This window comes from Anolis sagrei, chromosome 4, assembly GCF_037176765.1.
Source record: "Anolis sagrei isolate rAnoSag1 chromosome 4, rAnoSag1.mat, whole genome shotgun sequence".
In the NCBI taxonomy this organism is placed as follows: domain Eukaryota; kingdom Metazoa; phylum Chordata; class Lepidosauria; order Squamata; family Dactyloidae; genus Anolis; species Anolis sagrei.
Genome location: NC_090024.1, coordinates 12,391,640 through 12,409,647, shown reverse-complemented (window position 1 = coordinate 12,409,647; position 18,008 = coordinate 12,391,640). Strand labels below are relative to the sequence as shown.

Here is an 18,008-nt window from a genome sequence, read left to right as displayed (position 1 = left end):
ACTTACCCTTGAGCCAGGGGGCCCTGCATCTCCTCGGGGTCCCTTAAAACCCTGGAAGTGGAAATGAAAATCTGAAATGTATTTCTTCCAATTACATAGTAGTGCAAATAAAAAGGCTCCTAGAGTTGCCTTGAGCTAAAGTGACACAATATCACCTTGGTCCAACTTTGCCAAACATCCTCCTTCTACATCTTTCTTTTCTCTATTTCCTTGGCATTGTGTGTCTTGACCTTTTTGTTAACAAATTTGAAATCAGGGCCTGAACCTATCTGTCTGTGTTTCTTAAACAATGTGACAGACAGTATTTGTCTAGAAAGCTGGTTAAATAAAACCAGCTTTGTGGGATGATTCTGTCTCTTTCTCAAGTATGAGTATGTGTGAACATACTCAACTATTTCATCATCACACGGCTATATAAAATGCTGCTTTCTACACAGAAAATGCAGAAAATCTCAAATGCTTCATTTGCTTAGAAAAGAGGAATTAGTCTTCCCTATGGCCAAAGGCACTGCTATTTGGCCTGGTGGAAGCTTTGAAGTTCTTGTGGAAGTAGACCACAGGGGCTCTCATGAGACTGGCATTTACACCAATCTCAGCGGGTGAGAACGGTACGTTGGAAGACTTATATAAGGCTGTATGCCCCTCTCTCTTTATTCTGGCAGAATACGACCATCCCTCCTGCCCTGCCCTCAGTTCTGTATGAATGAATGCTGGTTGCATTGGGGCAGAGTAGGAATTTGTCCTATCCTATAAGGGGTTTCTCTGCCTATCCATATTGTCCTGATTGGAGAAAATCAGTGAATATCAGGGTGGTATCTTTGTTAAGGAGCCCCCGGTGGCGTAGTGGGTTAAAGCACTGAGCTGCTGAGCTTGTTGATTGAAAGGTCACAGGTTTGATTCCGTGGAGCGGCATGAGCTTCCGCTGTCAGCCCTAGCTTCTGCCAACCTAGCAGTTCGAAAACATGCAAATGTGAGTAGATCAATAGGTACCGCTCAGGTGGGAAGGTAACGGCGCTCCATGCAGTCATGCTGGCCACATGACCGTGGAGGTGTCTACGGACAACGCCGGCTCTTCGGCTTAGAAATGGAGATGAGCACCACACCCCAGAGTCAGACATGACTGGACTTAATGTCAGGGGACAACCTTTACCTTTACCTATCTTTGTTAAATAAGTTTCACTTGCAGGAAATGAGGAAGAACATGGATGGGTTTTCATCTTGGTACCCCCATTTGGGGTGATGAGAGGACATTCAGTTTGGCTTCTCTAGGATCCAGGGCATGGGGATGGCTAAAATCTCACCCTTGGTGATAAAGAGGTTTGCTTTTTCTGCTGAATTCCGAGGCTTGGGAGTACCCCTGGGATGGCCTTTCAATATGACTGGCCAGGGATGTCAAACCATTGATATAGAGTGCCCCTGGGGTCAGATATTTCACCCAGAGGTTGGCTTAGGAAGTAGTCATGGGTGATACCTTGCCCCTTGCCATTGCCCATGTCAAGTTAATTCCCCCAAATTCTTGGTTTCCCAAAATTTATTTAATTAGGTCAATGAAGTGGCCTTTTATTCCATAATTATTGTGTGTTTGCATTATTCCACAGTGGGGATTCAAATATTTATACATTGAAATATAATTCCCTATGCAAAAATGCTGCAAAAAATACTGTTTTCTGCAGAAATAAACCATATATGCATTTTGTGGAGAATAAATTGCAAATAGTCTTTGAAACTCGATGGAATTTTGATAAGTTTCTTGAAATGAGAAGTTATTTTTGCCACTTCTGAGAAGGAACTAAGGGCTCTTCCAAACAGGCCCTATATCACAGGATCTGATCCCAAGTTTTGTTTATCCCAGATTATCTGGCAGTGGGGACTCATATATTCCAATTTAAAGCTGAAAACCTGGGATTAGATCCTGGGATATAGGGTCTGTCTGGAAGGGCATAAAGTGGAAACAATCAGGAGTTCTACACCAACTGTACCAAGTTTCCCCACTAATACATCAGGTGGACCACGGGTTATGTGATGGGGGGGGGGGTCTTTTCTTTTTTTCAGTTCCTGTTGTCATAAATTCCCCCTTAATGTGCCAATTAAAATCATGAAAAAAATGGCATTTTTACTCCTGGAAGCCTCCAAATATAAATATATTTGCTTTGTTCCCTGCACTGCCACCCTCCCCCCCCCCCCCCAATCAAAAGCACCATTAAAGTATATATGCTTTTTTTGTTTCTCCTTTTTAAATATGTTCTCTAGACGAACATGACCTGCAGGACATCCTTGGAATACAAAATCAACCCTCAGATCACAAGCATTTGTTTAACCTTGATTCATGGCTATTTTGTGCTGAACAATTGAGAAATGTATCGTCTCACGTGTAATTTCAATGAACATGGGCAACACTTTTAATAAGCATGGCTGTCTTCAGCAGAACCTACCGGTGGCCCCCTCCCTCCCTCTGGTCCCGGGAGCCCAGGTTCTCCTGGCTTGCCCTGAAAAAAAGAAATCATACTTATAAGTCTGACAACAGAAAATCACTTCTATTACATCACAAAACTATAGAGCTGGAAGGCTGCCCAGTCCAATTTTCTGGACCATAATATAAATATATAAATAACACTTTATTTATATTCCGCCCTATCTCTCCAAGGGGATTCAGGGCGGATTACAACACACTAAAAACACATAGAGGCAAACATTCAATGCTTCACCACAAAAGTGGACAAGAGTACAATACAAGCAGACAAGGAAACAAGGCTGCCAACAGCAACCATTTCTCTGTTTAGAAATATCCAAAGATGGAGACTCCAGCACACACCTAAGCAATAGGCTTGGGAGGTTTCGTTCGTTAATTTCGTAATTCGTTATTAATTCGTATTTAAATTAGCTTACGATCCAATACTGAGCCATGCAGGAATTGTGTGAGGAGTAAATTAGATTCGAAACAATTTTTCAATTTATTTCGTAATTATTTCGTAATTATTTCGTAATTATTTCGTAATTATTTCGTAATTATTTCGTTATTATTTCGTTATTATTTCGTTATTATTTTGGCATGTCTGGTGCAAGTTTTATAGTTGTTGTTTGTTTTATCACACCAACAGTCAACAACAGAGGGAGAGGGAAGCTTCAGAAGTTCCCCCTGTCCCATTTGGAGGTTTTTTTTAGCATATTGCACAATCGCGTCCGCCATTAACGAATCGATTCGTAACTTTATGAAATTTCGTATATTTTGAAATTTTTAAAATGAAAATTTAGGAATTATTAAAAAAACGAAACGCAAGGGTCCCCTAAAAACAAAACGAGTTTAGAACCAAATTTTTCCGTGGTTACCCAAGCCTACTAAGCAATATATTGCTATCTGGAAGTTGTTCTTAACTTTCAAGTGGGATCTCATTTGAATCCATTGCTCAGTGTCCTAGTATCCAATGCATAAGAAAAGATGGTATTCTTTCAAATATTTAAACATGGTTATTATGTCACCTCTTAGCCTTGTCTTCTCTAGGCTAAACCTACTCAGCTCCCTAAGGCACTTCTTGTAGGGCATGGTTTCCATTTTACTCATTCAATGTGGTTCTTTACTCAAGGAAAAATATGAAACCATTCACACAATTTACTCATAGACTAATTAATCTATATTCTGTGTGTTGCAACAAAATTAACAAGTATATAAATGGCTTTCTAGTAGCCTATAGCTCAGATAGGGAATCTAATATGGATGAGAATTAGGGGGTCATTTGCCCACCAAGATGTGGAAAATTCTGATTGGTATCTTTGTATTTGAGAGTTCAAATGGATGCAAAATCTAGAAATTCAGTGAAATATCATAATCCCAATATTCCATGGTTTATTGTTTTAATTATATTTCATATATGTTATACAATGTTTGCAAGGTGAATATTTCAAAATACAAAGGGACCATAGGTATGGGTTTGCTGATTCTCAGATATCTCAGATCATTTATCACATCCCTAGAAGCAATAATTGTTGAAGAGTAGGAAGAAAAGCTTGCTCTATGTTAACACTCAAGAAATGGATGGTTTTTGATGATCATATAATAAGTAAAGTATATCTTCTTACTGATTCTCCAGGAGGCCCTGGCTTGCCATCTTTTCCCTCCTTCCCAGCAATACCCTAGGAGTGAAACAAAAGTTTGTGATATAACAACTGGCTTCCAAACAATTATCACAAATATGAAGAGGAAAAATGAGAAAACTTTGACTTACAAAGATGAATTAAACATTATATCTATGGGACTAGTACCCATGATTTCATTTACCCAAGTCCCCAAAAGTATGCTTTTTCTAAGCATTATTTAGGTCCTCCAATGCAAATCTATGGTTTGCTTCTGCTGGAAGTAAACTATAGAATTGCCCTGGAGGACCTAAAATGTTAAAGTGTTCTCCCTAAGTGTCTAGGTTCTCCAGTGTGATTCTATGGTATACATCTACTAGATGTTGACCATAAAGGTGTGTTGGAGCATCTAAAAATGCTAGAATGGTGTTCTCTCTCAAGGCATTTGCTAGATGCACGATGCATTTGACTGGTATGTTTCTGCCAGAAATCATTAATTTCAATAGGATTCATTTTTATTTGCAGTTTCACGTACCATGGTAAGTCCAGGAATGTACACACTGCAGATATGGGGGCATACTTTTATAGCTTTTAAACAGAGGCTGGATGGCCATCTGTCAGGGGTGATTTGAATGCAATATTCCTGCTTCTTGGCAGGGGGTTGGACTGGATGGCCCATGAGGTCTCTTCCAACTCTTTGATTCTATGATTCTACTGCATATCACTATGATTTCACTTTACTGACATGGCAACGTCCTTGGAATTCTGGGATTTTCAATTTTAAAAAGCAGTCTAAAAATTATTGTTTAGATTCTTAGTAACTGTATTTTGTTGTCAGCTTTGCCTTGAAGTCAACTTCTACTCATGGTGAACCTGTGAATGAGAGACCTCCAAGTCACTAAATCTTCAACATTTCTAGTCATGTCTTGCACACTCAGACCCATGGCTATTCTGATTCAGTCTATCCATCTGGAATGTGGTCTTCCTCTCTTCCTATTTCCCTCTGTGTCTTTTCTAGTAAATCACCTCTTCTCATAAAAGGGCTGAAGTAATCTAGAGACACCCCCCCCTTTTTTTTTTTTAAAAAAAGGTCTTTTTAGCTATTCACAGTATTTATAGAACTTGTCACCAGTATCACACCACAAATGTGTTGATTTTCTTCCTATCTGCTTTTTTCCCACTATCTGGCTTTCACAATTAGACATAGAAATAGGATGATATGATGACATGGACCATCCTAACATTAATATTCAATGATACATATTTAACTTCAGGATCTTGCCTAACTGTCCTTCCAACCAAGGCATGGAAAATTTTTATTATTTCAATGCCTTCTTCATCTGCTTTAAGATAGAATTGAGAGTATTACCTATGACTAACCAAGCAATAAAGTCCTTTAGCTTCCCCATGATTTTCAGATGACAGACGATTAAGAATACATGGAAGATCACCTATATCTTTAGAAGTCTGACTTGGCCACGATAATCCACGCTCTCGTAACATCCCGTATAGACTACTACAATGCGCTCTACATGGGGTTGCCTTTGAAGATGGTGTGGAAGCTTTAACTAGTCCAACGAACAGCAGCCAGGTTGCTAACAGGAGCGGCTCTCAGGGAGCATACAACCCCCCTGTTGTGCCAGCTCCACTGGCTGCCAGTTTGCTACCGGGCCCAATTCAAAGTGCTAGCTTTGGCCTATAACACCCTAATCGGTTCTGGACCAACTTACCTGTTTGAACGCATCTCCCCTTACAAACCATCAAGGACTTTAAGATCGTCTGGGGAGGCCCTGCTCTCGGTCCTGTCTTTGTCACAAGTATGTCTGGCGGGTATGAGAGACAGGGCCTTCTCAGTTGCGGCCCCTTGGCTATGGAACACCCTCCCTAAGGACATCAGATCGGCTCCCTCCCTCTCAATGTTTCAGAGGCGAGTTAAAACATGGTTGTTTGAGCAAGCGTTTACAAATGCAGAGTAGCTAATATATAGGAAATCGAATGACCTGACGATGGAACTGGACAATGCTTGATAATAAAGAGACGCTAATGATGTTTTTTTATTGCTTTTGTTGTGTTGTATACTGTATTCATGTTTTAATATATATTATGATTTTATGTGTACTGATTTGTTGGAAACCGTCTTGAGTCACTGATTGGCTGAGAAAGACAGTATACAAATACAGTAAATATATAAATGATACTCACCACAAGTCCTGGCAATCCTGGTGGCCCCTGAGGTCCTGGTGGTCCTTCTTTACCCTGCCAAAGAGAAACAGATGTGACAATATTGATTTTGACACAAAATAACCTAAAAGAAATACGTAATCTTCCACATACACTGAGAAAGGTTAGAAAAAAATCCCAGTACAAAAAAAGATCTGGATCAGCTTTGTTCTTTCAAGCCCACTGGGGTTCATTTGCCTATCTGGTGAAGAGTCCAAAAGCCTACATTGTGGACTGGCTTGATTCAGTCCAGTCTGGAATGAATCTGGATTGGATGCTATCAGTTCTAATGGTGTTTGCTCAGAGGGTTTTGTCTCATTCTGAAGCATTTTGTTGCTTCCTACATTTCTGAAAAATAAGTCTTTCATTGTGTATGTGTTTCTAAACCATCAATGCAGAATGGTTTTGATGTAATATAGAGGAGATGGAGAAAAATTGTAGTGACAGCTTTTACTTACAAATCCGTGGTAGAGGTTTCATTTGTTCTATCTGACACTTCCAATTGGAGTAGATACTTGGTGATTATGTGCTTCTGATGTCCATGATGTTAAGTATTCTTATTTCCAATTCCTGCTTTCCTATTACTTAGTTTACTTAGTCCACAAAAGCCCAAAAGAGAGATTGATTTTTTTTAAAAATGGTAACCAAAATATACTTGGAAATCTTTCTTTGTGTGTGTGTGTGTAGACTGTACAGTTATGAATCCTTCACTATTTTTTCCTCATGTGATAGAATGGATAATTGTGGGTTGTTGTAGGTTTTTTCGGGCTGTATGGCCATGGTCTAGAGGCATTCTCTCCTGACGTTTCACCTGCATCTATGGCAAGCATCCTCAGAGGTAGTGAGGTCTGTTGGAACTAGGAAAAAGGGTTTATATATCTGTGGAATGACCAGGGTGAGACAAAGGACTCTTGTCTGCTGGAGCTAGGTGTGAATGTTTCAACTGACCACCTTGATTAGCATACAATGAGCTGACTGTGCCTGGATAATTGTTCTTCCCACTGTGTGGAAACATGATTATACTTCTGCAGTATTCATCACATATATATCTACAGTATTCATCACATATTCAGGAGCTCCCGGTGGCACAATGAGTTAAACCCTTGTGCTGGCAGGACTGCTGACCAAAAGGTCGGAGGTTCGAATCGGGGAGTGGGATGAACTCCTGTCTGTCAGCTCTAGCTTCCCATGTGGGTACATGAGAGAAACCTCCCACAGGATGGTAAAACATCTGGGCATCCTCTGGGCAACATCCTTGAAGACGGCCAATTCTCTCACACCAGAAGCAACTTGCAGTTTCTCAAGTTGTTCCTGACACACACACACACACATAACCAGATGTTTCCAAGTGTTCCATGTAAATGATTGGGGCAGGGGCTGTTTCCTTGTACAAAACAAGCATCTTCTATGTAAAAATCCCCTGCTTGCCTAGGTGAACTTATATTTATTCTCTGCCAAATAATCTGCACAACATTTTGTGACAGCAAATATTACAGAAAAATTGCAAAGAAAAGAAATCTCACTGTTCTATTATTTTTCCTGCCACAGGTTTCTCAAATCTTTGGGAATTTATTTTTTTAAAAAAAAAAATCTGAAACCAAGTAATTGCAAATATTATTTCCATTCCAGCTCTATACGGTTCTGGCCCAGCTTACTTGTCCAAACTCATCTGCCTCTATGCCCCACCTCATAACTTAAGATCATCCGGGGAGGCCCTGCTCTGGCTCCCACCAACATCGCAAATGCGGCTGGCGGGGATGAGAGACAGGGCCTTCTTGGCTGTAGCCCTCCCGCCTGTGGAACATGCTTCCAAATGAAATACGATCGACCCCATCCCTCCTGGCGTTCAGGAAGAAATTAAAATCTTGGTTTTGGGACCAGGCTTTTGGACAATAAACATAAAGCAGCACTTTGCCTGGAAATGGATTGGCAAGACGATATATATGAGGATACGGTTTTATTGTTCTATCAATGGGTTTGTGGACTGAGTATTGTTTTAAAGACTGTTATGATAATTTGGTTATAATTAATTGCTATTGTTTTAATCCTGTATGTATTTATGGTTTTATACTGTGTTATTGATTTGTGGCATCAAATTGCTGCCTTTGTTAGCCACTCTGAGTTCCCCCCTCCCACGGGGGTTGAGAAGGGTGGGGTAAAAATGCTGTAAATAAATAAATAAATAAATAAATAAACTGCACTATCTGTTAATGTCAGATTATCAGGATGGCAGTGATGAGGATGGTGGTGATGATGAGAAGGAGAGGTAGGAAGACAAGTTGAAAAAGTTACTTACTATTTCTCCAGGGTTTCCTGGTGGTCCTGTTGGCCCTGGGGGTCCCTCTGGTCCCTAAATAACAGGAATATCATTTTTTGTTTTGTCGTTCAGGTACAGCATCTATTTCTCAAAATGCTTGGAATTAGAAGTGTTTTAAATTTAGACTATTTTCAGATGTTGCGTTTGTATATAAAAAACAAGTACCTTGATAGGGCAATCTTGTTCATTACCTATTTAAAGAAAGGTATTCTCAGAAGTAAAAGACTAAATAAAGGTTAAGACGAAAGTGGCAATACTGTTGTTTGTACTAGTAAAGTCTATAGATATTGTGAATCCCTAATCTTAATACCTAAAATTCTCAAAAATCCAAAATTGCACACATGGATGGCTGAGATATTTTCTCATTGAAAAATACTTTTGTTTCATACACATTTTTAAAAATATCTATATATTGTAGAAAATTAGGTGCAGGCTAAGTGTAGACAGTATTTATGAAATAAATCAATTTTGTATTTAGACTTTGGCCGCATCTCCAAAGTATCTCATTATGTACTTACAGTAAGACTTTTGCAATCACTAACCAAATCTGCAGTGTGATTTAACTGTGTCTGGAGAAAATGGAATCGCTAGCCATTTTCTAGTTTCCGCCAGTGCAATACTCCAGAAGTTACCATAGAGTCATTCTGGAGGATCTAGTGAATGCCTAGAGAAAATAGTTCTCTAGTGATCTCTAGGTCTTTCGGCACATGTTTATGGCTTTTTAATAATGGAAGTCATTGTAATGGAAGAAGGGGGCTATGGTGGCACAATGGGTGAAAACATTGAGCTGCTGGGCTTGCTGACCAAAGGTTGGCAATTTGAATCCACAAGACAAGGTGAACTCCTGCTGTCAGCCCCAGCTCCTGCCAACCTAGCAATCCAAAAACATACAGATGTGAGTAGATCAAGAGGTACTGCCTCAGCAGTAAAGTAAAAGGACACCCTATGAAGTCATGTCAGGTACATGACCAGGAGGTGTTTACAGACAACGCAGGCTCCTTGGCTTGGAAATGGAGATGAGCACCTTCCCCAGAGCCAGAGATGAGCACCACCTCCAGAGCCGGAGATGCTTTTGCTTTTATCTGTGTATTCGTGTTTCAAAGGCATTGAATGTTTGCCTGTGTGTATGTGTATGTGTATATATCTGCACTTAGTCCCTTTGGGGAAATAGGGCAGAATACAAATAAAGTATTGTTGTTGATGTTTTTGTTGTTGCTGTTGCTATTATTATTATTATTATTATTATTATTATTATTATGGTTTTAATTGTGCTCCAAATATCTGCAGTTTCTAGTAACTGTGTCACATCTGGGAATATAGCCGAAATAAAACCTTGTATTCATTGAGGCTATATTCCCAGATATCACAAAGATGATACTACAAAAGAGAGCCTCTGGTGATGTCAAGTAAGTACCATCTTGCTAACTCTCTGTATTCATGGATTATGTATCTATAGATTCAACAATCTGCAGTTTGAAAACATATCTTAAAAATACCCGAAACCAAAACTTGATTTTGTCATTTTATGTAAGGACACAATTTAGCTACACCACTGTATCTAAAAAGACTTGAGCATTTGTGGAAAGGAATTGAAAGGAATTATCTGTTTAGAAGTACTTTGATACAATACAGACATATTTAGGGGGAAAACACTCTCTATAAATAGAAATGAAACAATTAGGCAAATCCTCAAAAAACATTCTTTTGCTGCTTGATGAAGGGAAAGAACGGAATGGTAGCCATTCTCATAAATTATTATCTTTCCCAAACTGGAATTATCCCACTTGGGAGCTGGAGATTCACAGACCTGTTTCTCCAATGACACAAATATAAAATTTTCAAGTCACTGCTATTATTCTTTTAAATGGAATCAACCTAACAAATGTGGACAGTCTGTCACAATGAGAAATTTAATTAGATACACAACTGAAGTCTGAGCAGCAGCTTCTATGACACTAGAAGGGATTTGGGGGCAAGATTCTCAAAATGAGGTCAGTCCTCTAGCAATAGGCCTTTCATACTTGATCACCAAGGCTGAGTGTTAAAGAGATTGTTTTTGGCATCATGCATTCCCACAGATCTGTCAAGCAAAACTATTCCAAAACATCTTCATGATAATTTGTTCTTCTTCTTGCTGATCTATCATGGATTCCTTTTATTCTTGAAAGAGGTACCGAGTAATTATAGCAATTTTCATCGCACTGAAGAAAGCCATCAAAAACTGTAACATTTTTGAAGACTATCCACAATTTGCGACTTTGAGCATGCACAATTTGCATGCATTCTTTTTTTTCTTTTGTGCTGAGAACTGCAGTTTATGTGCAGAAAAGAATATCATGTAACATAAATATTTTATATGCAAAAACAGTTTTCTGTGAATATACACAATGCACTAGCAAATGTTGTACACAGCAAATCACAAACTGTGAATTTTCTTTTCCATCCAAAATTGTCTCATCAAAAGGGTGTTTTCTCACCCCTTCGGAGCTGGGATGAGGGAGGTTTTTGCCACCACCGCTGCCCAAGAGGCTTTCCAAAATAAGTCCCTCTATGGAGGGGGCAGAGCCACGGCAGGCTCACCACCCTCCTCAGTCCCTGGAGGGCCAAAATAAGCATACCCAGAAGCAGTAGGGGAATTGAATTTGGTGCATAGCCAAGGTGCCCATTGTTGATAGGCCAGAAACTGTAACCTGCCCCTATGATGAAAATAAAAGAGGGCTGACTGAATTAGAATGGCCTGGGAATTAGAAGTATGACAGTAATAGTTCTGGGAACAGAATTACCTTCTCCAAGTTCAGGGCCAAGTTCACAGCCAAGTTCATGGCCAAGGGACATTGTGCTCAGTTATTATAATGGGGTGAAATTAGTTATTTCTAATTAGGTAACAATAATAAAAGTTCCCCTTAGTTAACCCAATTCATGTGTGTGGCCTCTTCATTTGCAGGGGTGGTGCGGCAAACATGTTTTCTTAATGTGTGCAATTCGTTTGTTTTGTTGGAGGCTTTAAGGCCAGAATCACTGGATTGTTATGAGTTTTCTAGATTGTATGGCCATGTTCCAGAAGTATTATCTCCTGACATTGGAAACTAGGCAAGTGAGGTTGATATATCTGTGGAATGCCCAAGGTGGGAGAAAGAGCTCTTGTCTGCTTGAAACAAATGTGAATGTTGCAATTGGCTGTCTTGATTAGCATTGGATGGCCTTGTAGCTCCCAGAGAGGAAGCAGCCAGGCTTTGAAGCTGCAAGGAAATTCAATGCTAATCAAGGTGGCCAATTGCAACATTCACACTTGCCTCAAGCAGACAAGAGTTCTTTCTCCCACCCTGGACATTCCACAGATATATAAACCTCATTTGCTTTGTTTCCAACAGACCTCACAACCTCTGAGCATGCCTGTTGTAGATGTGGGTGAAATGTCAGGAGAGAATACTTCTGGAACATGGCCATACAGCCTGGAAAACTCACAGCAACCCACTTTTTTGTCTGTTTGAAAAATTTAATATATAAGCAAGCAAAGCAGTTCAAAGTTTGAAATCATGAAGCTGAATAAAGTATTGGGAACAAATGCAGAACCATACATTCTGACAGTTTTACAGCAATTAGGACTTTAGTCTATTTAGTTAAAGGTATTAGAGGGTTTCTTTCGTAAATATACTGTCAGAATGACAAATAACAGTTCATGAATGTAACAGGAGAGCTTACAGGAGGACCAGAGGTTCCAGGTGGACCCACGAAGCCTGGTATTCCAGGATGGCCCTAAAGAAGACAGATAACAAGAGACTTTAGATTCTTATTTCTTTTATGTACAAAAAAAAAAAAGAATGTCTCACCGAAGTTAGCTAATTTGGAAAGCGAGCTAGCTATGAAAAGATAAGCTTTCTTGGCAGCATCATTCCGTACATTGATTTTCAGACCATCAACATGTTTGTTGTAGCAAATTCCTTTGTTAAATAAGAAACCTTTCAGCATTTCAAGCTTTTCCCTGAGGCTCTTAATGAATGAATTATAATTTAATTATAATTAAGATATCTTTGACAGCAATAACCCTCTTTTGGTTTGTTCCTTTCTGAGTTTTTATTTTGCAAAAGAAGCAGACAACATCTTTATAAAGAGTAACCATATAACCACAGAAATGGTGACAGTCCTGTGAGACCAATATTTTATATTATGGCTCAGGGAACCCACACATGGCAGACCTTCCCTTTTATCAAACACAAAACATTTCTTCTAAGGCCCCTTCTACACTGTCCTTATATGCCAGGATTGGATCCCAGGTTATCTGCTTTGAACTGGATCATATGAGTCTCCACTGCCAGATAATCTGGGATAAACAGATAAACTGAGATCAGATCCTGGGATACAGGGCAGTGTAGAAGGGGTCTAAGAAGGTGTTTAAACAGAGAGGCCCTACCCGCAGCGAAGCAAAGCTTAAGATGCGGGAGGGCATTTTGAATTACCCCATGAAGGAGGCCGACTTGGTTTGGGTGAGGCTGCTCTGTTCCTCTCTTTCAGTTTCCTTTTGATGGCATGACCCTCCCTTGCTCCCTATGGACAGTGTGAGCACATGGGCCGGGTAGGAATTCCCCCCCCCCAAGTTTGCATTGGGGGTTTTTCCGCCTACCTCATACTGTTTCACATGGGTGTGGTAATTGGCTTTGAGGTGGTGTCATTTAAATAGGTTTCCCTGAGTATTAATAAGTTTCTAAGGCATGTTAAAGGTTAAATGGTTATGGTAGGCACCGTGGCACCCCCGCCTTAGGGGGTGAAGGGTGGACTCCCACAAAAGTCCCCATATGTTTTCATAAAATGGGAGCTACCCTTGGGGCTGGATTGAGTGTTCTCACTCTTGAAAAACTCTGAGGTTTGGGAGGGAGCGCCCTCATGATGGCTTTCCAACTATGATCGGCTGAGAGGTGCAGACAAAGAATTTTGCTTGGCCCTCAGGATCCTTGGTACACACTTGTCCTTGGAGGTGGTCAGAGGAAGTGACACCTGGCCCAGGAACTAGGCTCACTAGGTGGCCATTCAGCCATGAGTTATATTTTGCATTTTTACAGATTTTCCCTTTAGATCCATTTTCTTGTGTCTGACTCTTTATTTCACGGTGGGGATTCAAAATGAAATATCAGATCTAATTCCAGTCAAGATGACTAAAGGAAAACAAAAAATAAAAACAAAAAAATACTTATTAAACTATTGGAAATTACTCATCCAACTTTACACTTTTATAAATACTTATTTCTTGGCCTTTCTGACTCAAAGTTAGTACCAAACATATTCAAACTAACCATTTTGATATTACCTGTTACTCTCGCATCACACTGTTATAACATTATAATCTACTTTAACTGCCATGAACCAACCTGCACAATGTATGGAATTGTATTAGAGAGTCCCAAGAGCTCTCTTCTTGAGATTTCTAAAAGTTCCCTCCTGAACTGCCAATCCAAGGCTTCCAAATGATATTGTCATGATAGTTAAAATCAAATATAGATCCATAACAGTGTAGTGTGATAGAACCCCAAGCCAGAGTTCAACTCAATTCAACCATTTTCTGAATAAATTCCATAGGATTTCATTCTCCATTCTCACACCCAATTTGCAGTAAATAATGGTCAAGGTTATTACTCTGACTCATACTAAACATTGACTCTTTACTATAGTCATAGAATCATAGAGCTGGAAAGTCCCTCATGGGCTAACTAGTCCAACTCCATATTCAATGCAGGATCTGCATCTCTCGCCTCTTTCAGAAGGCCTCCAGTGAAGGAGACCCCGTCACCCCTCTAGACAATTGGTTGCATTGCTGAACTACTCTATCAATGCTCAGTTGAGCTCAAGTTTCCTGTACCTTCAAACGGACCTGGCCCTATGCTTTGGGGAAGCAGAGAACAAAAGACAATATATTTATTCTTTTAGCAGGAAGGCGTTTAGCAGTGTTTTAAGTTTTTCTTTGTGTTTCAATAAAGATTTTGCCATCTCATTCAAGCTAATACAATACTTTATTAGCTTCCAGCAATCAAAGATCATCAGGAGACATTAAAATGTTGGCTGGGTGTGAAAGGCTAATAATTACTTATGTGCAAATGCTCTTCCAGCATGTCACACCACTATTTGCCTTAAAGAGGGGAAGCAAATATAATCCAACTTGTCATTTCCTACTGACAACACAGAGAGAATCATTACTGGGCAAATGAATATTGTCATTGCATGTAAATGTTAGAGTCCAAATACTAAAAATGTATGTTTTGATCCACACAGGAGAGAGAGACGTTCTCTTCTGCACTTTGTCTTACCTGCTCACCCTTTGGACCAATCTCACCAGGTGACCCACGGTCCCCTTTAGGACCCTAAGAAGAAACAAAGTCATTCAAATATCATTCCTCAAACACACAGCTGTATGTATTTGTTATAACCATCACACCAGACTTTCACTGGTTTTCTAAAGAGATGGAAGCTAATACATGTCTATCCTCAAATGTGCAAAGAAGGACACTCTTCTTTCTCTAATGGAAGGTTTTGGTTCAACCAAAAAGGCATGTTGGTAACTGATTTATTTTTATCTTTATTGTCTGGGCTGCACTTACACTCAAGAATTAATGCAGTTTGATTTCTCTTTATTGCCATTGAAAATGCTATTGCATACTGGAAGCTGTAGGTTTTAGGACAGTTTACCAGGTATTAGGATTTCTGGGAGTTGAAGGCCAACGTATCTGGGGACACATAGGTTGGGAGCCACTGTTTTGGGGGTATTTAGCCTTCCCTGCAAAAGAGTCTCATCAAATGACACACCCCATGATTCTATAGCATTGAGCCACTGAAGTTAAAGTGGTGTCAGACTTCATTAATTTACAATGTAGATGTAGCCCAAATTAGGTTTCTTCAGGTAAAGCATATTCTCTACCCTACTGAATAAAAATGAATACATTATATTTCCAAGGAGGAAGAAACATGCATGTCTAGTTTTCTCTCTGGGATATTTAATTATTAAAGTATTTCCATGCTACCCTACTTCCTATCATCTCAGTGAACAAAATAATTACATACTAATTAAAAAAATATAAAAACCTATTAAAACATTTTAAAGGGGCTAAAACTACATTTTGAAACTTGATGGGCTTAAACAAAATGATTGAAATCAGTTGAGACAGTTTAAATCAATTCAAATTCACAATGCATGCACAACTTTGGATGAAATCCAACTGTTTTAATCAAAACCAATGTTATTACCAATTTGGTCTTGGAATGATACCAGTATTGCCCCCAAACAGACTTCTTAGAGGATATCCACAATCCAGATGCTGCAGCTGAGAAGGCCTTCTTCTGTGTCCTCCCATGATAATGTCTTTCCCTCCTCTAATGCAATGGTTCTCAACCTGTGGGTCCCCAGGTGTTTTGGCCTACAACTCCCAGAAATCCCAGCTAGTTTACCAACTGTTAAGATTTCTGGGAGTTGAAGGCCAAAACATCTGGAGACTCACAGGTTGAGAATCACTGTTTTAATGGAACACAGAGGAGAACTTACCTTAAAGATATGTATCTTCAGAGAGATATATAGGGAGAGATGATACATCATGTATCAATCTCACCAGCTGTTTTGTGTTTTGAATGTCACAACCATAACCATGGGTTCAGTTCAGGAAAACATTCACAAGTGGTTATAGGAAGAGGTCTCACCAGGTTCATGGCAAGATCATGAATTTCATGCTAGATGTTAGATACAACTTCTTACTCTTACAAACAGAGCAGAAGAACCAGAAAACATGCAATATGGAACAACTCTAACCTGTGAACCAGCGAGGTCTCAACTATGATAGGAACTGAGAAGCTAGTCTTAGGCATGATTGACTCTCACTCGTTTATCCCTAACTGGAGAATTCTTCAAATGGCCAGAAAAATCTCCATATCAAACTCAGTCCCATATCAATCACCCACTTTACGATTTGCTTTGGACTGACCAAACACATTGTAATGGTTTCTATATTAAACCATTATTAAACCTCTTACAATAGCTCTCCATCTCAGCATATATTAGACTCAGTGAGGAGAACTGTAATTCAAAAAGTCTTAGTACAATATATGTAGCACTTTGTTCCTTAGGTTTTGCCTTTTCCATTGGCACAAAGAAATTTCCACTTTGGTTTGGCAAAGATTTGACTTCAGCATCTTACTTAGTCTGAAGTCACAAAAAGAGACTGTACCTTGGGACCTTCCATTCCAGGTGGTCCATGATGACCCCTGGGACCAATCTCCCCCTGAAAGACAAAACAACAAGAAGGACGTTCATTTGTAAATTAACACCTAAATAAAATTCATAACTTAGAGAACCAATTAGTCTCTCAGTGAGTCTTCCCTCTGCTATGCTACTTAATTACTGTGAAATGGCATGTTGATTTATCAAAGGGTTGAAACATGTGCTAGCTTTTCCCAGAAATAATAATAATAATAATAATAATAATAATAATAATAATAACTTTATTTTTATAGCCTGCCTCCCTCTCCCCAAAGGGACTCAGGGAGGCCTACATAGGGACATGCCCAATGAAACTGGTTAAAATAAGCATAAAAAAAACAAGCAATATCAAATATCAATAAACATAAGATCAGACAACATTATAAAAACAATTAAAAGCAATATCATGGCTGAGCAAATAAAGTACTGGGTTCAGTTCATAATTGCTAAGAGCAATGAATCCTAAGTAGAACCAGGAAAAGTGTTCTACATATATTGAGTTAAAACAGAATAATTAAAATTAGATAAAACAGTTTATATCCACTTGAAACCATAAAGCATGTGAAGATTAGGATGAAATCAACTAGACAATAAAAGCCTAGTCAAAGTAGTTGAAATATTTTCCCCAGCTTTTCTCAATAGTCTTGGGGCCACCAAGTCCAAGCATCACAGACTGTCTGTTTCAGAGGTAATCAAAAATATGCGGGATGGGATAAATAAGGTTAGGGTATACTGAGACCAACACCAATGTTGTATGTGTTGAAGAAAAACCTATACTGCTGATCATAACATGCAGGAACTAATCTAGGTCGGCAGCTAAGCAATTAAATTTGGACCACACCCAGTGAGGAGTGGCTGTGTTAGCTCCTGCTCCTGCTTTTGGTTTCACTTTTGCTTTTGCTTCTCTCTCCTTTATTTATTTACAGTCTTTATATTCTGCCCTTCTCGCCTCGCAGGGGACTCAGGGCAGATTACAATGCACATATACATAGCAAACTTTCAATTTAATATTCCAGCTTTCTGGCTTCATGAGGGTATTCTGGCCACAGGAGTTGCCGCTTCACCTGCTTTGGTAGAAGAAGATAATAAGATGCTTTTTGGGTCTTGCAATGCATACAAGGACTATGTAAGTTTGTTACACCATAAATTTGTATTTGGTGTAACTCTGAA

General features: G+C 39.3%; 1 protein-coding gene across 2 annotated transcripts in view; it reads right to left on the bottom strand.

Annotated features, from left to right (window-relative positions):
* Positions 1-18,008, bottom strand: part of COL22A1 (collagen type XXII alpha 1 chain) — a 199,967-nt gene that overhangs the window by 20,477 nt on the left and 161,482 nt on the right. For both annotated transcript variants that reach the window (XM_067467272.1, XM_060775911.2), the window contains exons 47-54: positions 16,807-16,860; positions 14,902-14,955; positions 12,308-12,361; positions 8,585-8,638; positions 6,271-6,324; positions 4,075-4,128; positions 2,433-2,486; positions 7-51 (exon numbers count right to left, since the gene is read on the bottom strand). In XM_067467272.1, the coding sequence (XP_067323373.1) occupies positions 7-51; positions 2,433-2,486; positions 4,075-4,128; positions 6,271-6,324; positions 8,585-8,638; positions 12,308-12,361; positions 14,902-14,955; positions 16,807-16,860 (423 nt within the window). The remainder of the gene's footprint in view (positions 1-6; positions 52-2,432; positions 2,487-4,074; positions 4,129-6,270; positions 6,325-8,584; positions 8,639-12,307; positions 12,362-14,901; positions 14,956-16,806; positions 16,861-18,008) is intronic.